This window comes from Diospyros lotus, chromosome 11 (genome assembly GCF_014633365.1).
Source record: "Diospyros lotus cultivar Yz01 chromosome 11, ASM1463336v1, whole genome shotgun sequence".
NCBI lineage: Eukaryota > Viridiplantae > Streptophyta > Magnoliopsida > Ericales > Ebenaceae > Diospyros > Diospyros lotus.
In genome coordinates this window covers 17,373,768-17,397,656 of record NC_068348.1, presented here as the reverse complement: position 1 = coordinate 17,397,656, position 23,889 = coordinate 17,373,768, and the positions used below count along the sequence as shown (strand labels likewise).

The 23,889-nt window shown below is 35.2% G+C and overlaps 1 protein-coding gene across 1 annotated transcript; it reads left to right on the top strand.

Annotated features, from left to right (window-relative positions):
* Positions 1 to 11,926: 11,926 nt before the first annotated feature.
* On the top strand, positions 11,927 to 12,627 carry LOC127813402 (14 kDa proline-rich protein DC2.15-like). The gene has a single exon (XM_052354356.1). It carries the CDS (start codon positions 11,991 to 11,993, stop codon positions 12,390 to 12,392), a length of 402 nt encoding a protein of 133 aa, XP_052210316.1. The 5' UTR covers positions 11,927 to 11,990; the 3' UTR covers positions 12,393 to 12,627.
* Positions 12,628 to 23,889: the final 11,262 nt, after the last annotated feature.

The window sequence follows — 23,889 nt, the reverse complement described above, 5'->3', positions numbered from 1 at the left end:
ATTGGTAAAAGTATAGATTTAAGGTGTTGAGGAACCACATTTTACTAACAAAAAAGAACAAAATATTTCCATAAGTATAGATAAGAAATATACCAACAAAAAACACAATCTATTACTAAAAGTAAGTCTTTTAGTAACGAAACAGTTTTTTATTGGTAAAAATATAAGTTTAATGTTCATAACCATATTATACTAAATGGTTTAAGTTTTTTCCTTGGTAAAATGTTGGGTTTCCCTTCTATGTAAATGATGGCCCAAGTTAGTTTGGGTGCTTGTATTTTTAGCATAAACTTTTTGGTGATTTACTTAACCTCTTTTGGCCCACTTACTACGGGGCTTATCTTTATCAAGCAGATGGTTTAAGGTTGGAGTGTAAAAAAAAAAAAAAAAAAAAAAAAAACAAATTTATTTCACGAAAGGAGAAAACATAGAGAAGAAGCCAAATGCTACTATAGAATTTTGGTCCATCAAACGAACTTCAAGTAGGTTAATCCATGGTGCAATTGATCCAAAATTTGATGTGCGCATAAAGAACATATTGAAGTTTATTTTGAACAATGAGATTGTGGATTAATTGGTTCACTGTAACTTCCAAATTTGATGTGTGAACAGTGGTCATGAATTTGGTGAGATTTATTCGTTTTTTTCTAGTTTTGTGATATTGAATTCTTTATTGTTAGAATTGGAGTTGTGTAATCTGTGCAAGTTTGAACAAGGTTTTTTGTAACCTCTTTGATTGTAGTGGAGCTCTTAATAAACTCTTAGTTCTATTGTTTTCCCTCTTTTATTTTAGAGAGGTTTCCTACGTAAAAATCTTACTTGTTTTTGTTTGTGGTCATGCTTTGCTATTTTTGAATATTTTTTAGTAGACTTGGAATTTTCTTCTCTTAGGTTCAATCTGATGTTTTACTCTTAGTTATAAAATGGTTTTGATAATTACTATATGAAAATCAATATCTACCATATGGATTATATGAATGAGAAAACAAATTTGTAATACATGAATCTTGAAGCAAGATATGAAAACCTATAGAAGAAATATTGAGTTTGGTTGAGTGTTGTTTATTTCAAAATATACTTTTGATAATCTCAACTTGCTTTCAAAAATATCAAAATGAGGATTTATTAAGTTTTCAATGTTTTCAAAATGATAGTCGACTATGTGGTTTTATGCTGTTGACTATGCCTGAAAATAGTCGACTATGTTATAAGGATAATCGACTATGCATAAGGATAGTTGACTATGCTGATTTGATCTGTCGACTATTTAAGGTTTCTGTCGACTATTTTTCACTTTGTCGACTATCATGTAAGGATAGTCGACTATGGCTTTTCATCTGTCGACTATTTTTGTTCTTTAAATTCAAAATTCTCTTCATATTTTAACATCTGTCGACTATGCCTTTGTATCTGTCGACTATGGAAAATTTGTGTTAGAAGATAGTCGACTATGCTTTTTTGTCTATCGATTATGTTTTGTTTTTCTCGTAAAAATAGTCAACTATGCATTTTCTTCTATCGACTATATCTTTTGCAGAAAGCTTCCAACGGCTAGTTTTTCAATCTCTAACGGTCACAAACGGCTAGTTTCCTCTTCAATCTTTTTGGATGCCTATATATACAACTCAAGGATGATCAATAGAAGACTAATGGATGGAAAGGAAATGATTTGAGTTTACATCGTATACACATTTGTATTTATATTGACTGTGCTTTAATTTTCTCTCTTCAAGACTTTGATCTTCACTTGTAACTATTCACTTCAAGCCTTATATCATTTTTGAGAGACATTGTAACTAAGAAATTTATCTCTTAGATCCTCTCTTTGTTATACTTCTTGTATTTCCTAGCTTGTGTAGCTAGAGGGCCTACTTGATTTAAGTAGGAGGTTGTATTTCCTAACTTGTGTAGCTAGAGGGTCTACTTGTGTAAGTAGGAGGTTTTAGTGAATTAGTTTAAAATCCTTAGTGGGAGATAAGGTAGTGGATTAGGCTTGGTTTAAGCCGAACCACTATAAATCCTTTGTGTCATTTATTCTTCTTGCTTTACATTTGTCATTTCATATGTTCTATGTTTTAAATCACTAAAATCTCAATTGGGTTAAAAAGTTTACAAGTTCTATCAAGATTTTTTTAAAATATCCAATTCACCCCCCTCTTGGTGTGTGCCATAGCACCTACCCGTTCTAACAATTGGTATCAGAGCCTTGTTCCCACTATTTTTCATTGGTTTAACAACCTAGGGAAAAAGATCTTGTCAAATGGCATATATTTTCAGCTCATCAATAGTTGAGGGTCAAAGTACCACTCGTTCACCTTTCTTTAATGGTACTAACTTTAATTTTTGGAAAACAAAATGCTCATTTATCTTATGCAGGATACAAGCCTTATGAAAGTGATTAAGAAAGGGGTTACATTGGTCGATATGGAAAATATGGAGACTTGGACGATAAAGGAAAGAAGAGATATGGAGATAAATGCAAGAGCCATGAACACTTTGTTTTATGCTCTTTGCGTCGAAGAGTTCAACCGAGTCTTAACATGCAAAATGGCCAAGGAGATTTGGGACAAATTAGAGGTCACTCATGAAGGCACCAGTCAAGTGAAGGAATCAAAGGTAAATTTACTAATTTATGAGTATGAACTTTTTTCTTTGAAATCTTGGGAACCTATTAATGAGATGTTTACTAGATTTAATAATATTATTACAAATTTAGAGGCCTTAGGAAAAACTTTTTCAAATGGAGAGAAAGTTAGAAAAATCCTTAGAAGTCTACCCAAGAAATGGGACTCCAAAGTGACAGCCATTCAAGAGGCTAAAGACTTAGATAACTTATCTTTTGATGATTTGGTTGGATCTCTCATAACTCACAATATCATGATGAAGAGAGATGATGATGAGATAAATAGAGATAAGAATCTTCTGTTCAAAGTTTCACACTCATCTAGTGATGATGATGATGATTTGATGATAATTACTAGGAAATTCAAAAAGTTTCTTAGTAGAAAAATGTTGAAAGAATTGGAAAGAAGAAACCTAAGGAAGAAGAAAGATAAGTTTGACGGGGAGAAATATAGAAATGCAGTTAAATGTTATGGATGTCAAAAGTATGGGCATATCATATCCGAATGTCCATCATTTAAGAGGTATGGAAAAAAGTTCAAGAAGAGAACATATGATTCATCCTCTAGTGACGAATCTCAAGTGGAGGAAGTGGTCAACCTATGTCTTATGACCAACATAGAAGAGAATCATTCCCATTCTAGTGATTTAATTTTAAGTTTTACTTTTGATGAATTGCATGATGCATTTAATGATTTGATAAATGAATTTGAAATATTAGTATGAAAAACAATGTCTTAAAGAAGAAATTAAAATCTTTAGATAAAGAAGTGAGCTTATTAAAAGAAGAAAAAGATTCTTGAAATAATGAGAAGAAAATGTTGAAAGCTCAAAATGATGAACTTCAAGAGAAACATAAATATTTAAAATTATCTCTTGAAAAAGCTGACAAAGAAAAAGAAGAATTGAAAAATGCTCTTGAGATTCAAAGAAAAGATTTTTATAAAAGAAGAAAAGGGCAAGGTGGCTTTGTGAAAAGAAAATAAAATTTTGCCTCACATTCTAAAATCACTTGTCATTATTGTGGTCAATGTAGGCATTCTGTAAACAAATGCTTTATAAGAAACCATCCTACAAGATATAAACAAATATGGGTTCCAAAAGGAAATTTCAATGCTAACTATGGTGACCCCAAAATGGTTTGGGCACCAAAAGCTTGTGGATGAGTTATTTTTGCAGGTTGCTTGACATCCAAATGAAACTTAAAGTGAAATCCTTGCGGATGAATCAAGCGTGAAAGAAAAGGGGATGAAAAAGAAATTCAACCCCAAAAGATGCTCATTTGTTTTTGCCAACCAAGAGTAAGAAAGATTGTTAAACTCAATCTTCGTGGTATATTTTCTATCCCTAAACTCTCTGTTTATAAGTTTTGATGATCTTGAGTTATAAGTTTGCCTCTATGATTTTGTTGAAGATCTTTATTAATAAGGGAGAATTATAGTGTTGTGATATATGCATTGATTAAGGGGGAGTTTTCATTTAAAGAAAATTAATATTTTACTCTTGCCAATGAATGCTTGCCTCTGAATATATGCTTAAATTGATGAATGATTTCTATGAGGATTTGGTTTAAGGGGGAGCCTCTTTTATTTATGATCTCAGTATGTTCCAAAAAGGGGGAGTATTAATCTTTTTGATTTTGACAAAAAGGGGGAGATAAAATATGAGTGCATTGATTTTCATATTTTTCATATTTGTTTTGTCATTATCAAAAAGGGGGAGATTGATATTTTACTCTTAGTTATAAAATGGTTTTGATAATGACTATATGAAAATCAATCTCTACCATATGGATTATATGAATGAGAAAACAAATTTGTAATACATGAATCTTGAAGCAAGATATGAAAACCTATAGAAGAAATATTGAGTTTGGTTGAGTGTTGTTTATTTCAAAATATACTTTTGATAATCTCAACTTTCTTTCAAAAAGATCAAAATGAGGATTTATTAAGTTTTCAATGTATTCAAAAGGATAGTCGACTATGTGGTTTTATGTTGTTGACTATGCTTGAAAATAGTCGACTATGTTATAAGGATAGTCGACTATGCATAAGGATAGTCGACTATGCTGATTTGATCTGTCGACTATTTTTCACTTTGTCGACTATCATGTAAGGATAGTCGACTATGGCTTTTCATCTGTCGACTATTTTTGTTCTTTAAATTCAAAATTCTCTTCATATTTTAACATCTGTCGACTATGCCTTTGTATTTATCGACTATGGAAAATTTGTGTTAGAAGATAGTCGACTATGCTTTTTTGTCTATCGACTATGTTTTGTTTTTCTTGTAAAAATAGTCAACTATGCATTTTCTTCTGTCGACTATATCTTTTGCAGAAAGCTTCCAACGGCTAATTTTTCAATCTCTAACGGTCACAAACGGCTAGTTTCCTCTTCAATCTTTTTGAATGCCTATATATACAACTCAAGGATGATCAATAGAAGACTAATGGATGGAAAGGAAATGATTTGAGATTACATCATATACACATTTGTATTTATATTGACTGTGCTTTAATTTTCTCTCTTCAAGGCTTTGATCTTCACTTGTAATTATTCACTTCAAGTCTTGTATCATTTTTGAGAGACATTGTAACTAAGAGATTTATCTCTTAGATCCTCTCTTTGTTATACTTCTTGTATTTCCTAGCTTGTGTAGCTAGAGGGCCTACTTGGTTTAAGTAGGAGGTCGTATTTCCTAGCTTGTGTAGCTAGAGGGCCTACTTGTGTAAGTAGGAGATTTTAGTGAATTGGTTTAAAATCCTTAGTGGGAGCTAAGGTAGTGGATTAGGCTTGGTTTAAGCCGAACCACTATAAATCCTTTGTGTCATTTATTCTTCTTACTTTACATTTGTCATTTCATATATTCTATGTTTAAATCACTAAAACCTCAATTGGGTTAAAAAGTTTTCAAGTTCTATCAAGATATTTTTAAAATATCCAATTCACCCCCCCTCTTGGTGTGTGCCATAGCACCTACCCGTTCTAACACAATCAATTAGGGAAGTTGATTTCCTAATTAATTAACAAGTGTTATCAAAGCCAATTTCATTGATCTTTGTTGTATTGTTTTGGTAAAAAATGGTGGGAAATACAAGTAGAATGATACTAATTATATCATGTGTGGAAAAGAAAGGTGAAAGACCCATTTTGCTCTTCTTTTGTTCTTTTGTGGATTCACGATTGTGAGACAACCATTTGTTGTTCTAAAAGGATATAGACAACCTTGGTGCACCTTTGTTGAGACTATCCTAGCATGAGTCCATTGACGAGTTTCGATTTAGCTCAGGCGTGGATGGACTAGGTTCCCTTCACTTGTGAGGTTGGATTGGTTATCTAAGGTTGCAGGAACAGGATCATCTCGTGGTAGCTTGGAGGAGCTGAGACCTTGGAGCTTCGAGTGTATCGGACAACCAACTACATCTTCATTTGGCTTGAGGTATATGATACTTCCCCTTATGGATGAATGCTTTCATTTACGCATACGAATGTTTGATACTGAGTCTTGCAAGGGTTTGTTTTACTTCTATTGCCGTTTCATTTTTGGTTTTGAAAACGTTTTAAAATTTATATACCCTTTGCATATATCCACCAAGTGTTGGCCTTTCTCATTCCCTCCCTTTCACCTACATGCAATTATTTCTCAAATGAGATGAAATCGACGCTTGATATGTTTGGATTTCTGATGAGATCACTTGGGTTCCTTAACTTGTGTAATAACTCCATTGTTGTCGCATAGAGATATGAATGACTAAATTGATTGAACCACTTCCAGTTTAAGGACAAACATTTTTATCCAAATAGTAGCTTCTTTAGCAACATCATATGTCACTATGTACTCGACTTCGGTAGTGGAATCCGTAGTGATTTCCTATTTGGAACTCTTCCAGCTTATTACTTCGTCATTGCAAACAAAATTAAATCTCGATGTCAACTTTTGATCATCAAGTTTTGACTAGAAGTCTAAATCCGTGAATCCATTAATATGGAAATTAGCATCTCTATACAATAATAACATATCTTTAGTCATTTTCAAGTACTTCAAGATATGTTCAACTGCAATCTAGTAATGCTCACTAGGATTTGATTGATAGTAACACCACATATGCAGTACTAAGCCTTGTACATTGTTAGTGTTAGTGCCCAAATACTAGATTTAAATTATGTGGGATGTATTTAAGTGGCCCTAAATGATGTAATCTTGTTCTTATAGATTTGTATATATAAGGTCATAACTTCATTCGTTCTCTCCATCTTTATTAATGAATGAGTCCCTAGATTTCCTAGACGGGATCTTATTCTTAAGTGCTAAGAATATATGATAAAGATTTTTAGTTCAAGATTTCTTAAAAGAATTCCTAGTCCTTATATTTATCAGAAAATGAATATGATTTATCAATCATGGATCTGCACATGGTCCGATACCATTGGTTAGCATGAGATGCTAATGAGTATGGGTGGTGAGTCACATGCCACATTTCATGAGATTCAAATAGTAAACATGTGGATAGGTGTTGGTTGAATATCTACTGAATGTGACGTTTGTGACAGATCATATGCTTGAGAGGAATAATGATCTATTGCTCATTCTCAAATGTGTATTTTTTCTTTTGACTAGAAGTGATAGAGTTGTTTTGTGCACTGGTGTCAAGGTTTAGGCATTGAGTGGAACCATCCAGTGTAAGATGTGGGAATACACTCTATGTGGACTCTAGGCAATGTTGTATAGAGGCAAGTATTTGGTGATGGGATCCATTGTCCTCCATAAGATAGGGGTGAACATTCTATGTGGTTTAAGTTAGTTATAATTGGAAATCCTCTGACTAGGGTGAGCATGATTAGAAAGGAGTTTCTAATGTCAGAATAGTTTCGAATGCTACCTTAATTACATCGCACTAGATTTGGCATAGTTACCGAGTCTTGTGAGTTTAATCAGTTTATGATTCTCACTCGATTAAGATGTTAGTCAATGGCGGGACTATAGTGCACGATAATCGAAGAACCTTAATAGGTTCATATGAAATTAGACTTCATTAATGCCATTAGGATCGCCCATGATATTTTACTCTTGTATTTAGTTTTGATGATGAAAAACAACAATAAGTTTTACACCTTAAGTCATAAGTCAAGTATATGGTTTTCAAACAGAAATTAATTTCAAGTACTTTGTTGAAATGAAAACTAAATAAATTATAATTATATATATATATATATAAATGGAGATTTGTTAATAACTTATATTTTGATTTAAACAAATCTCCTATAATGTTTTTAAACCATTGGTCAAAATGGATCAAATTCTTTTCAAAATGGAGCAAAAATTTTCAAAGGCAAAAAGACCATCTATTGACTGACTCTAGAAGCCTGTCGACTGTTTTGGTATTTTAATCCAAAGTGTCGACTAACTAGATGGAATCTGTAGACTAGTATGGCAATTTTGATTATGTCTGTCGATTAATCCTTTATGATCTGTCAATCAATGCTTGCATCTGTTAACCGATTTTGAATCTTAAGCTTTTAGTTGTTGACCGACAAAATGTATGTTATTGATAATTGATGTTTTGCCTTTAATATGATTTTAATTATAAAAATTAATTATATTTTGATGATAAAATTATTTTATTAATGATTATTAACTAGGTGCTCTAAATTATTTTTATATAATTTATTAAGCACCAAAATAAAAATTAATTTCATCATGTAATTCAATGTTAAAAATTTTGTGATTAAATTTCCTGATGATATTTGAAATATTATGTTATCATTTGATTAAAAATGTTGTATCATAATTTTGATAATAATTTTGAAGTGGAGCACAAATTTAATTTTTTTTTTTTTTTACGATTCCTACAATGATCTTTAACCATTACTACAGTAACTCTTGATCGTTACAACAATGACTCTTGATAGTCACTATATATAGTAACCTTGACAGTCGCTATAGTGAATTTTTACTACAATTTGGTTGACCAATTTCTTCTTATTTGTCGACTGACAGAAGCCTTAAACTAAAACTGTCGATTGTTTTCTCCAAAATATCGACCGATTTTCAAAATTATACTAATATGTCGATCGATACTTTTCATCTGTCGACCATTTTCTTCGTAGATAGCATGCAGTGGCTAGTTTTTTAAACTCTAACGGCTATAAATGGGTAGTTTCTTTTGAATATCTTGGGATGCCTATAAATATCATTAAGGGAGCTCTTGAGAGGATTGGTGAGCAAGAATAAATTCATTTGAACTAACATTTATATTTATATTTCTTCATTATACTTGCACTTTCATTTTTCTTTTAAAAGGCTTTGATTATCATTGGTATTATTTGTTCAAGTCTCCGCATATATATTTGAGAGATTATTGTAACTCAAAGTTTCCATTCTCATATCTTCTCTTGTACATCATTCTTATTTTTGTTAGTTTGTTGCTAGAGAACTTGCTTGTTTTAACAAGAAGTTGTAATATTTAGATTTTTATTAGAGGATTTGTTTGTTTAAGTAAGAGATTGTAAATTCTTAATCTATTGGTAGAGAGTCTATCTAGAGATATAAGAGGGTTATAATGAATTGGTTGAAAAATCCTTGTGAAGAGACAAATATGTAGGCAAATATGAATATACGTTGAGTATAAAATTTACCTCTAGCTATAGTTATCCAAGAGCAAACCTTTAGAAAACCATGATCATCAAATTTTCAGCCTCTTATTATTGTGTCTTCTAGTTTATATCTTATAAATGGATCTTCTAAAAATCTTGGAGTTGATTTTCACTCATATATAAAACACGCTAGACTAAGGACCTATTGTATTCCATAAATCCCGTAGATTAATGAATTTCTTACATCGAAAAATTAGGCACAATTAATAAATCTGATTTATGTCTAAAAATTCTCAAGAATAAATAATGAAATTGGCCCACCATGTTACTCAGTAATTAATGAGAGTAATCCATCACATTCTATAACAACATTTGTCTTAGTTCGTTTTTTTTTTATGCTTTTGTTTGAGGTCCTCGATTGCAGGTTACACTCATGGTCATGGGCAGAGCCGGCCCTGCGCCAGGGCTACTAGGGCCACAGCCCAAGGCCCATAAGTGAGGGGGCACATTTTTTTTTTAAATTTATGTATATGTGTATAAAAAATAAAAAAAAATTAACAAAAGAAGTTACCACTTGTACCTTGTCAAAAGAAGATTTCATTGCTATTTTTATTTTATTGGTACATGTGATGATTATTTTTACTTCGATTAATTGTGGAGGATAAAAGTAGGGGTGCCAATGGTTCAGATTGGTCTGGTTCTATAAGAATCCAGTAACTGAACAATTACATATATAAAACCAAGCCATGACCAATCCGTCATACCGGACCGGTTTCGGTTCGATTTCGGTTCTATCCAATTAACATTTAACTTCTAAACATTTTCGAAAAATATGAAATTACAAACAAATTTGTTAATTAAAATAAACCCATAATTTCATTAATACTTCAAGTTTTGAAGTAAAAGTAAAACAAAATAATTCATAGACTATCTCATCAAATGAGATTACATCGACTATTTAGTATAGCAATAGCGCATAAAAGGTTAGAAATAAAAGAATTCTTGAATCTTGCTAGTTTTCTAAGAAGTGATACTATTTATGCATATGTATATATATATACTTAAAAAATTATAATATATATAAGTATAATATCGATTCCGGTTCAGTTCGGTTCGGTTCAAACCATGGTTTGAAAAAAAAAAAAAACCAGTAACCAAACTAAATATGTTGATTCTTAATTTTTTAAAATTAGAACCTAACCATTGAACCATAAAACCAATCCAAAAGGCATGATTCGGTTCGGTTTGGTCCAGTTAATCGATTTTTGGATATTTTTTGACAACCTTAGATGAAAGGAAGATTGATCAAATCAAGAAATGCTTACGGAGATTCGAGAGGAAATATGTAGACTCAAATATGTTGTTTTCATTTTTTAATGTAATATTTATAATGCAAGATACTCTTTTTTCTTCATTTGGGGTTTTGTCTCATTGAATTTTCCCCAAATAAGGTTTTAATGAGATGCCAAATTATTTTTTCTTATCTTTTGTAAATTCTTATAATTCTAATAAAATTAATTAATTGATAAGTTTTATTTTTCTTATTTAATTTGTATAAAAGGGCACACTTGAAAAATTTTATCCCGAGCCTCCGAAAACCTAGGACCGGCTCTGGTCATGGGACACCCTTCTCTCTCTCTCTTAGCGATTGCAGGTTAAGTTATATTCATGGGGTTCCCCAACGACTCCTATTCAGCTTGGGAGCTTCTCCCATGGGAAACAAATCGTTCGCCATGCACGGTCGACAATGATCGCTGAAGACGTCGAGGAGTTGCTACTGCCCGGCCGGTAAATCTGTTAAAAGCCGTTGTTTATTGAGTTGATTAGTGGGCAAAATAGTTATTTAGCCAACAAATTAAGTTCAGCTATACTCAATTCAAATTTACTATACCAAACAAGGATGGTATTACTTAAAGATTGGTTATATATATACCCGATTTAAACATGAGTCGAGATTATTTATTCCCATCAGTAATTAGTCTAGTCTAAATACCAAACGCAAATATAGAAAGCTAACAAGGGAAATAAAATGACAGACAGCATCTACAAACAAATTTCCCTCTTTATAACTCAAATCTTGTTAAGCAGCAGGTTAATTAGATTCAACTACAGAATATACTCGTTGCAGTATTAGATTAGGATTAAATTTATGGAATATATATATACAGATCAGAAGCATGGAATGGAAGGCATGTGCTTTCTTGAGGTGTTAATGTTATATGGGTACGTACATTCTATAATTAATCTCATATTTGTTGAAGTTTCAGAACAATGCTTGCAGGCTAAATGATAACACAACCATCCTCGCCCACATCATATGATATGATCTATTGGTTTGAGAATCCATATTTTGAATAACTAAATAAATCCTAATAGTTTTTTTTTTTTTTTTTCATATTTTGTTGAGAATATAGAAAGAATTTAAGTCAATAATTATGTTTTGCATGAGAGAAATGACAGCTAATCTTGAGCACGCAGATCACTATTATAAATAAATTCCTTGGGGGATCATTTCAGATCTCGTGTGCCCACGTGGCTGTCCCTGTTATTGTCGAATTATTAATTTTTATATTATGATGATTCACGAGAAATATCCACTAAGACTAAGAGAATATTTTTCCCCCCAAAAGAAAAGGAAAACAAACCACGACTTCCGTCTATAAAAGCCACCCCAGTTCTCTATTTGCATGCATCAACCAGCGGAGCCATATTCAACGGCAAGCAAGCCAGCCAGCCGCTCTCAAGCAACTTTCGGCGCGCGGCTCTGAGATGGCTTCAAAGTCCGTGGCTTCCGCCGCTCTCCTCCTCTCCCTCAACCTCCTCTTCTTCACTCTCGTCAGCTCCAACCACGTCCCCTGCCCCCCGCCGCCGCCGCCAAAGGCTCCCGGCTGCCCACCTTCGCCGGCGACGGCTACTTGCCCCAGAGACACCCTCAAGCTGGGCGTCTGCGCTAACGTACTGAAGAGCCTCTTGAACATCGTCGTTGGCACGCCCCCGAAGATGCCATGCTGCAGCCTCATTGAGGGCCTGGTCGATCTAGAAGCCGCCGTCTGCCTCTGCACCGCCATCAAAGCCAACGTTCTGGGGATTAATCTCGACGTCCCGGTTTCGTTGAGCTTGCTGCTGAATTACTGTGGCAAGAAAGTCCCAACTGTCTTCCAATGCGCTTAATTTGTTAAGCTTAAGCATTGTCTTCTCTCTTCTTTGTCGAACTACTTTAATTTGAATTGTCTTTACTACTTCGCTGTCATGTCATTGTGGTGTTGTCGAAGATCGATTCACTTCTGATGTTGTATTTGAAATTTCAGTTGTTTTTTTGGTATCGAGTGTTGGTTTGATTAGATGGGAGGGATTGTCACCTTGTTTGTCGTCTCTTGCACTGAAACAATCAGAGCTATATTTTGTATTTTTGTTTTTGAAGGGAATTAGATCTGGAAAAACCTGAAGAACTTAAAAGCGGAATATCTTTTGAGACACGAATCTTTCACTTTTCGTTTCACCATCATTGGCTGTAATCACCACTGGAAAGCAACGATGTTTACCACCCAAATGCTGCCATTAGGACTTAACTGAGAATAAGAACTCCTCAAGCAAAAACCAAACTCACTTTTATGTATTCTTGTTGTCGTACCTGTTAGGAAATATAAAACCAAATGGTGTACAAAATTGAAACTGGATTTACTTAGTTTCGCACAACGGAGTTGGGTTGGATTAGGTTGAATTACAGGTACGAAATCACAAAATAAAAATCACTTGTTTTATCACGGCCTAAAACCCTTTCACACAGATTACTTAATTTGAAAGTTTGTTCCTTCTACATAAATTGGAACACAATCACTGCAATGTTTCTCAAATTTTCCAGCAACCTTTCAATAGATATTCAACAGCCATTCTATTGTATATACCATCAATATATATACTAACATACACGAGCATGTTTTTCTCTCATTTACTCACTTCCTCCATACTTGGAGAAAGTGGGTTCTAGATTACAATTGTTCTCTCTGCAATTGCACACAATGATTGTAAATCCAAATCTGGATCCAAATTTGAAGTTATATCCATAGCCTATTATGGGTAGACTGACCTAAGTACACCTCTCGGATTTACTGTGTAATACCCATGAGTGATTTGAGGATATAAACGGTATTTAATGAAGGGCATAAATGAAATTTTCGGAAAAATGAGTTTATAGGATACACTAACGCAGCTTTAGACGACAGAATTAGACGAAGGGAGTACTCTGGGCCCTAGATAGCCAAGGAAAATGGTATAGTATTGATGAGTGATTCGAGTTATGATTTTTGGTGATAAAAGAAATTGAATCGGGAACAGTTCTCGGTACAGTTGTCGACTGGACTGAGAAAATCAAATTGACTTAGGGATCATCTGAAAAGTCAACAGAGCATGTTAATGACCAATATTTTATGTATAGAACAACCCTTAAGTGATTTTGAGTTGAAACAAATGGATTTAAGGTCAAATCGACCATCCGGTCTAAAGTGCAATTTTTTAATTTTGTTTGAGGAAGGTCAAAACAGTAGATTTTTGGGAATCTCAAGGATGAAATGAATAGTACAAGACTTGTGGGCTCTAATGGTGGTATTGGAAAGATCAGGGGTGATATATATGCAAAGGGTAGAAATGACATTGGAAGAATTTAGGGGGTGAAAATGCAATTTAGCAAAAATTGCAATGTGAACACAATGAAGGAAAATCGGCCGCCACAAATCCACGCACATGGAGGCAAAATCCAGCGATGGGATGGCCAAGGGAGGTTCGGGGGAGATCGTATATGGCCTGGGATTTCTTGTAGACCAATCCATAGCCGCTGATTGGCCAGATTTTTGCTATAAATAGCAAGGGTTTCGGCCGAAACTTAACAAGTAAATCGATCGTGTTTTTGGGAGTTTTGATAAGGGGTTATTGGTGATTGCATCAAGGGGAGATTTTGGGAGCATTTTCATCAAGTCTAGAGGCCATTCGAAGCTTGGCCAGAAGCGGGTGGCGGTCCGTATAATACCCCATATTTTCGTGAAGATGCCACGTATTTTAAGTGAGTTTAAAATATCGAAAAATATGCTTGAAATGACAACAAGTGACTGAATCGGTTGTAGGGAGTACCCTAGAGCTTAGATACATAAGGTTAAAGGTATATTTTTGACGAGCGTCTCGAGACGAGATTTATGACGTTGAAAGAAATCAAATCAAAAATGATTTTCGGTTAAGCTAAGTTGTGGCCTAAAAAGACTGAAGGATGATAAGGGGCTTCCGAAAAATCGTATATATTGAGTAATTTTGAGTTATTAATTTTGGAATTTTAAGTATCTCGATAAATTTGATGTTTGAGGGTGTAATTGTAATTAGAGAATTATCCAAACGAAATAAGGATAAAATTAAGAGCTTATGTGGTAAAAATTGAAGTTGAGGACTTGAAATAAGAGCCAAAGTGTTATTTGAAAGAAGTTTGGGGTTTTAGCTTGGATGTCAAAAGATCAATTCATTCTAGTTTTGGATTTCAAAAGCCACTCAATTATGGCTTTGAGTCTTTGGAGTCCATGGCTAAGATTTTGACAAGTGACATAATGTGATTGGTTGGAGAAATCTATAAAAAGGCACCATGAGTTCTTCTCAAATCATTCCAACCAAGTTTGAGGAGTGAATCACTCTAAGAGGAGGAGCTTTCTCTAGAGAGAGAGAAGGGAGTTCGGCAAGAAAGCAGGAAGAAAGCGGCGAAGAAGCAACGGAGAACGAGCCTCGTCGGAGTTGCGGGTCTTTGCCGGAGTTTGCCAAAATTAGTCAGAAAAAAAGCGAGATAAGTCCAATTTTTTTGATAATCCTGTAGAGGGGGAAGAGAGGGTTGCGTAGGTTCAAACGAGAGTCGAATCGGAGTTAAATCGAGGGAGATATGGCCGAAATACTAAAACGACGCAATCTTGTCCGAAATTTGGAAGCAGCGCGCGAGATACACGCGCCGGAAGTGGCTGCGCATGATCCACCTTCTTGGGCCGCGTGAGGGGTCTGTTTTCCTTCAAATTTTCCAGTTATGCCCTTACTTTAATACCAATGAACCCTATAGAAAAATATTTGGGTTTAGGTTTACTGAAACGCATGTTTTCTGTAGAAACCTAGGTTATTTGCTGTGAAATTATACCGATGAAGAGATAAACCAATAAGGTGAGACTTCTATACTCCAAATCCTATTTTTTATTCTCTTAGGAGAGACTTCTATTGCATGAGACGTGTTTCGTGAAGTTCTTACACATAAATGCTTGTTATTCTCTTACGTGAAATCATGTTGCATATATGAAATGTATTTTTCTGAAAAATATATGCTATTGGCTTTTTAACTATTGCATTTATAAAATTCGTGTGGCCATACTGTTGTACCTATTTGTTGTTGACCGAGGGAAAAAGTCGGATATCCCCCGAGAGGCACTATGCGTGCGCTATCGAGAAAGCTCTCGTGGGGAAGACCGTGAGCCTAAGGAATAATGGATGTGGTGCTTGCATGAGTGCTATGAAGTCGGGCTAAAGTGACATGGTTAGGGACCTCCCAAGAGGCGCTATGCATCCGCCATTGAGAAAGCTCTCGTTGGAGGAGGCTAACGTGTTCACGAGGCACTTCGGAATAGTTCTCGTTGTCTTCTCATACATTTTATACCTGATCATGCATAGATATAGACTATTTTTGGAGTTTCTCACTAGAAGATTCATCTTCTAATTGGATTATGTCCCTGGAATATTCAAACGTTCCAGGTTCGACGAGCGGCTCTAAGGGAAAGAAGGTAGCTGAAGAATAAGTTTAATTTGCTGTCTGTAGCATGTTTAGAATATCTTCATTTATATGTGAACCTATGTAATTTTGGATATGTTTAAGATGTTCAGTTATCATTTGCGAGAGATGATGTAATACATTTTGTAGACGTCTTGAACAATTTTATGATAAAGCATTATGGTTGTGAACCATATCAGGTTCGATCTAGCTTCCGCATTTGAAATTTTAACACCTGCCTTAGCTATTCGATTATTGGGTTTGTTAAGTTGAGAAGGTGAAAATTAGGGTTTTTGGATATTGTGTGATGTATGATAGTAAATGTGATATGAAAAATTTTTATATTCCTGAAATCCTAAGTTATAACATGCTCAAGAAATTTTGGGGTGTTACAGTCCGTCTACTGCGGCCTGCAACTATCTGTTTGGGGCATTTTTCGGTGGCCTTTCGGCCTGAAACTGGTGGCGTTGTGATCGATTGAAGAAGGGCTTCAAGGGGGTACCCTTTTCGTGCCCATCAGAGCATCTGTCGGTGGCTGGATCAATGAGGAAGACGGTGGCGCGTGGCTGTACACGTCAGCTTTCACGCACAGCCACGCGCTAAGCACCTGAGGGCGCGTGGATAAGGGCTTTTCGGTAATTTTAATTCCAGAATTTTCCTTTAATTATTTTAGGATTTATTCTGTTGAAATATTTGGGAAAATGGTTGAGGAAATAATTATTTTGGAATTATCGAGGTGAAAATTGGGAGAAAATAAAGGAAATTATAGAAAAATTAAGGAAAATGGATTTTGATGCTTCCTTAACTAAATATGGTGTTTAGGGAATATCTTGGCTTGAGGTTGAGAATAAATTCAAGTGTCTGTGATTTAGCACGCAAATCGAGATGGTGCACGAGGATCGAGGCGATCTGAATACGTTGAGATGAGTGGTTCTATCCCAAAAGTTGGTTTTGACTTGTGAGTGTTCTACTTGGAAACTTGGTTTTAAGTTGTGAGTTGTTCGCTATCAAAACTTGATTTATTGTGGGTGTTTCAACCCTAAAAACTTGGTGTTTATTCTATTTAAATGTGTTGTGACTTCATGCAAGATGGTTTTGTTGCATGGAAACGGTAATCGGTAACGGTTGGTTTTATGAGGGAGGTTCGTCCCTAAATGTTTTAAACTTGTGCATTGCATTTTATAAAATGTTGGTTATATGATGCATTGAATTATGAAATATGGCATTGTCTTGTGTTTTGTGGGTTTGTATGGAATGTCAGTCTAAGATGTTGTCTGGATAGTGTAGCTATAATTCTCAAGGGCGTAACGGAATAATAGGGGTATCTGATGCTGGTGTGCATGACAGGATAGCCGTCTTGGTTTTCGTGCCATGCCATTTGGTCAGGGAAGTTGCACTAGGATAACTAGGTGGTCCATATTGTGTTGTTCATGTGGGATGTCAGCCTAGAATGTTGTCTGGATAGTGTAGTCATAATTCTCCAAGGGCGTGATGAAATAATAGGGGTATCTTGTGTTGGTGAGTATGTTGGGATAACCACCTTAATTTTCGTGCCAGGCCTTTTGGCCAAGGAAGTTACACTAGGATGACTAGGTAGTCCATGTAAAATTTTTGAGTTGCGATTGTATGGTGGTTCCCGGATGCATAGAGTGGGAACGTAATCTGGAGAGATGCGTTGGATTGCCCTCTTAAGCTAGAATCGCGTCGTGTCGGTATGGTGGCATAGCTTTTAGAGATATTGCTCTTTTCCCATGGTAAGGTTAAGCGCTTGGGATTCTCTTGGGCTAGGGCTTATCGAGTGTATTGGTTTATTTCATGTCCTGCATTCATTCATGAAAAATGTGTTTTGAATCTCACTTAGATGATTCATCATCTAATTTGGACTATATCCCTAGAATATTCAAACGTTCCAGGTGAAGGCAGCAGTGCGAAGGGAAAAGAAATTGTCGAGGAGTGACGATGATTAGTGGATAATTTACTTTATGTCATTTTCAATTATGTTGTTACTTTTGATGACGTTATGTAAACGTTTATTTGACTTTATAATATGAATAAAGTGGTTTCGGTTATGATCTGTTAAGGTTTCGATCTAGCTTCTGCATTTGAGATGATGTACCTGTCTTAGTTTATTGATGGTTTATAATTGATATACTGAGAAGGTGTAACGGGATCTTCGGGGAACAGTTTTTGTGATGGGTTTTTGTTTGGAAAAAAATTTATATCCCCAGAATCTTACGTTACGTAACGCTCCAAGAATTGGGGTGTTACATACTGCATCTCCCACTCGCAAATAACGGGCTCACATACCAATATACTCTCATTTCTCTATAAGTTCCATAGAGACAAATAGGCCATATGGCTAGCATACTCTTTTCTTTAAGAGCTTGTTACTATACAACTATTAGGTATATATAGTAACTCCATTGTTCAAGTAGAGTTTATATGCTATACCCCAAAACTATTAGGTCACATGTAATCATAATTAGATCTCAATTTGATTCATCACTTATTCAATAAACTCTATATTCACAATTATAATTCAACTAATGATTATAATTGACCGATCTGTGAATATATCCAAATGTGACAATCAAATAAATCTTTCGTTCTTCTTGAAATCTTTCCATCATAATTCAATTGATTTTTCAAATATACTCCATCCAACTGAATCATACATGGTCTTTGATAGCATTTCAAAATAGCTTCATTGAATCATAATTTCAAAAAATAGTTTAAAGTCAAAGGGTGTTTTACTAGATCCTTATGATCTCGAGGGTATCACACAACTAAAAGAAGAGATCCATGTCTTTTGTTACCCTATTTGGGTCGAACTTTGCACACATGATATGAAACATGTGCTACGATATTATTCTCTTTTTCCCATGGAGTGTATGTCTCTTTTTATATAAATACCTTATAAGTGATAGCTCAGATACACTCAGTATCTCTGAATTGAATTCACAACTCTACTTTTCACATATTTGTTAATTAGGAATCTCACTTGGCATTCTTAAAGAGATAAAATGAGAAGTGGGATCTTCACCTTTTGACTAAGTTTAATGGCCTCATCTTGATAACTCATCAAGGAAATTTTGTTTTGACGTTGAGCTCTCATTAGCTTGCCTTTGTTATATTCTTAAAACTATTTTTCATCTTTGCACCACTCAGTCATAGATGTGGTTGCTTATGTGAGAAAGCCAACCATTTGTTTGACATACCTTTAATTATTGTATTTAGCATTATGCACGAAGCATTGTATATATGTATGCATGCATTAACTAATTTGTGTATTAAACACAATTGACATTAATAAAAAAATAACATGAATCATTTATTGATGTAAATTGGGAAAATAATGTTACACATCAATGTTCACAAAAGTACATTTAACATTTACGCATTCCCAAAGATTTAACATGACTCTGGAATAAATCTCTTAAAATGGATTTTGTTAATGGATCTGTTATCATTTTGTGTGTAGAGATATACTTCAAGTACACCTCCTTCTGTTCAATAATATCTTTCACAAAATTATATCTTCTGTTCATGTTTTTGCTCGTCAAATGATATTTAGGATCCCTAGTGAATGCTATTGTATCTTGACTGTCACAAGCCCATATATTAATTAAGTAACAATTCACCAAGACCGAAGCCCTTAATTTGGGTAGCCTAGTCCAACTACGGTTTCAGGTGAATTATGAAAAACTTAATTAATAGACTTATTTATTATAAGTTCTAAATTATTAACTATTAATATTTAAGAACTCTAGCTCCTCATTAGGATTTCCCAATCCTAATCAAGCCCACCATTATCTTGTAATTGTAAATCCTTATTGCGTGGGACCCATTAAGCTTCTATATATGTTGGCCACGACTTTATTGAATAAAGCTATAGACCATGAGCGGAGTCTAACAACCCATTATGGCCCCCAATTGGTAGAAGGATCAATTTATGATCACTGCCTTTCAATAATGGTCTTCTAATGTAATTCAATCCCTTCATCGGTTTAAAGTGTCTCAATCAAGCAAGGACATGGATTATGCATCAATCCCCATTTAGTGCCTGATTATTATATTTTTTTGGTTCTTGGAAAGTATAGCTTCATAGGATCTCTGTCCTACTATGGCCATAGACTTACAAGCTATATTTCCCCAAAGGGGCCCATGAGACATAGCTCCCCAAATTAGGGATCAATGAATCATGTCTTGGCTCACACACAGCCTCCACATGCTTCATGGCATACCCAACAACTGCCATACTCACGCCCTTTATTGAGATGTTTCCTTAATAGTTTCAAAGCATACGAATCCACATGCAAGACATAGTGGTGACCTCAAGTCAAAGGATCACTTGCACAATCGCCACTAGAGGTTTCCTTAGACACTTTTGCAAGATCCATAAGGAATCTTTTTGGTCGGGTCACAGTCCAGTGTACTTATACTCACCAACAAGCACCCGTGTACTAGCTTAGGTATCCTATACTAGTAGTCTGTAAGATCAACTACTACCTTTCCCAAAGGTAACATCATAGCACACACCGGTCTCTTTGTGTCATTGATGTCCCATTTCAATGACACTTTTTGACTAGGGACAAGTTTAAGGTTATACTCTTAGGTGTATCAAGGACCTTACAATTGAAGTCAGACCTTAATTCCTTTCTACACAGAGTAAACCTGGGGACTTTGTCTTTAGGCATATTGTATTTAAGTAATTGATGAATAAATAAATAAATACAAAAGACAAAGTTTGCCAATAAATAACATGAACATGAAACAACTAGATATATTACTCAACAGATACATCATATCTTAATGTATCAAGTATAACTTAACTCTTGAGCTGTAAAGCATACACTAACACTCAGGCCTTGCAAACGACCGTCATTAACTCCCTCATTGCCTACTAATTTCAATTAATTTTTTGTGTTTCTTTATCTAATTTAGTATATACAAACATATAACCAAAAAACATTTGTACAAAAAATACATATTGCCTTATACATACACACTAATTCCATTTTTGTACATATGAATATATGTATTTTTTTATGTGTATACGAATGTGTCTAATGTATATATATATCTATATATATGTATGGATGTATGTATACTAATTTCAGTATATGCATCACTTGACAGACACATATACACTGATTTCTACTAAAAAAGAATAGAGACAACTTTGATACCAATGTTAGGAAATATGAAACCAAATGGTGTACAAAATTAAAATCGGACTTGCTTGATTTCGCCTAACGGAATTAGGTAGGATCAGGTTGAGTTATTGGTACAAAAAACGAAATCACAAAACAAAATTTGCTTGTCTTTCCATAGGTTATTAAAGCCTTACACACACAGATCACTTTGAGAGTTCGTTCCTTTTACACAAGTCAAAACACACAAGCACTGCAATGTTTCTCAAATTTTTACCAAATTTCCCCAACAACCTTTCAACAGATTTTTAGTAGCCATTCTATTGTACATACCATCAATATATATACTTGCGTGCACGAGTTTGATTTTCTCCCATCTCTCCATACTTAGAGGAAGGGGGTTCAACTACCAATTGCAGTTGTTCTCTTTGTAACTAGACACAGATATTGTAGATCCGAATTTGGATCTAGGTTCAAATTTGGATTTGGAGCTCATTAGGGGTGGACTAACCCAGGTACACAAGTTGGATTTACTATAGTAGCAATGCAAGACCATTAACTCCCATTTATAAGCAAGTTACTATAATTCTAAATTATATTAAAATTCAATTTGACTTTTAAATTGAAACTAATATGCTTAGATGACAATTATCCACGTCTATGATTGATAATTCATATTGAACTTGTTGTTGTCAGAATACAATAATTAAACTTTGTTTGTTGTAAGAAAACTCAGTGAGTAGGTGGAAGAACTTGAGGTGCCTCTTGGCCTTTTTGCCTTAACCATAGGATCCTGGAGGGAATGAATTCATATGGGGTCGACCCTAATCTACTAGCCTGAAGAGACTTGATCCACTGGTTGAGAGACCTATGGAGCCAAAAGAAATGGGGTAGTTAAAAGGTGGTGGGAGATCCATTATCTTGTGAGTAGATCTGCAAGAAAGAAAGCAGTCAGGGGCACACAAGGATTTCTCCTACATGGGCCCTCTAATGCTAAAGTCATATGAGGTCTCCATGCAGCAAGGAATGCAAAAGAATTTAGAAATGTGATGTGGGGAAAAAGTTTGATGAATGAGAAAGGCATTGCTCTAGGTAGTTGCTTTGGCTCTGTCACACCTTGCTTGTCCCCAAAATTCAAGAGTTTGGGGCTATTTATAGGCATTAAGGGGGACAGAGACATGTGACATGCATGTGCAAGGGTGCGATGCTTTTTCTTGAGAAAGAGCGATGCATCTCCCCCTTTAGTGGTGTTGTCCTAGGGTTAAGCTTGGAAGGCCCATTGGGAGAACCCCTTCTCCCATAGGGAAGGACCCCTAAAAGGAAACATGAAATTTGCATTGTCGTGGGATAATACGGGGTAATCTTGGTGTGGGACATATCTCCCTGGGTTCCTCCTGGGAGCATAACTCAACTAGGAGAAACTTATGCAGGTTCGAGAACTAGTCCTAGACAAATGATGGGCGATCAAAGGCCTTCTCAAGGGAGAGACTCTAACCCTGAGAAGGTCTTTCACTAAAGGGTCTATTTCCTCTGGGATTGCTAGTGCACTAGCTACTTTGGAAAGACTCTCCTAGTAGGCTATGCCATGATAATGGCTCCCTACTCTTGTTAGAGGAAAAAGTAGAAAAAAAAGCAAGGGAGTCATTCCAGAGGAGTCAGGGCTTACTCTGAGCACACACAAAATCAGGATGGAAGAAAGAAAAGGGCATTATTTGAGAGAAAGAATGCGAGGTGGTTGTACAGGAAGGAGAATACGAATAGCTCTTTTGGAAAAGGGCACAAAGGAGAATCAAAATAGGCACATGCGCAATGATAATGTGTTAATTCGATTTTTGGTTGTGGAGGTATATAAATAGCTAGTGGTCCCTAAGGGTCCCCACTATCTGTCTACTTTGATAAAGCTTTTTGTGCATAAGGCGCATTCGAAAAAACCTCATTTCTTGAAGAGAGCTTAAGCCTATTTCCTAGAGTAGTGATTATGCAGTATGATTCCTCTCAAAAGGAATTAATTCACCTTCCAGATAACACATTGTCTTAAGGAAAAAAATCAACTAAAGAGCACTATAAAGAAGTACATTACGCAGAAATGTCCTCGTTTAGGCCAGGAGCATGAGTAGCGAGCGAGGGTTATTGAAGATGAAGGTTCCAGGAACCTTTTACGAAACAAAAGACCAAGGCAAGAGGTTGGCTCCTCCTACCATCTGACATCAATCCCTTTACCGATGATACCATAGCCAACAAGGGAGACTCGTGAGTCAACAGGGGGAGAGCTTTTGGAATCTTCACAAGGCATCACTATCTTTGTAGAGCAGTTAGAGGTGGAGATAGAGAAAGCGTTAGAACAATTGGATGTCAAAATCTCAAATAAGCAATGACTTCTTTGATTAATGAGGGGTCCTTTATGGCATTTAAACCTTTGTGAAAGGAAGGTATTACAGCTAGAGGATCCTTAACAGCTACCAATATAGATGGAGTTTCCCTTTGTGCAGAGGGAGATGACTTTGGTTGATGGTCGTCATCTTTGTAGCGAGGACTTTCTCACTTGCCTCGGTGTAATGGATATGGATTCAGTGACTAACCTAGGGATCTAGAAAAGGCTAATTTAATCAACCATTCTCTCCCAAGATGAGACAAGGTTTTTCAAGCAGGCTCTCAAAGATATAGACTAGGTAGAACGCTTGCTTGTTGAGGTGAGAGCTTCGTGCTCTTTGATTTTCTTTAGGGGCTCATTCTTGGAGAC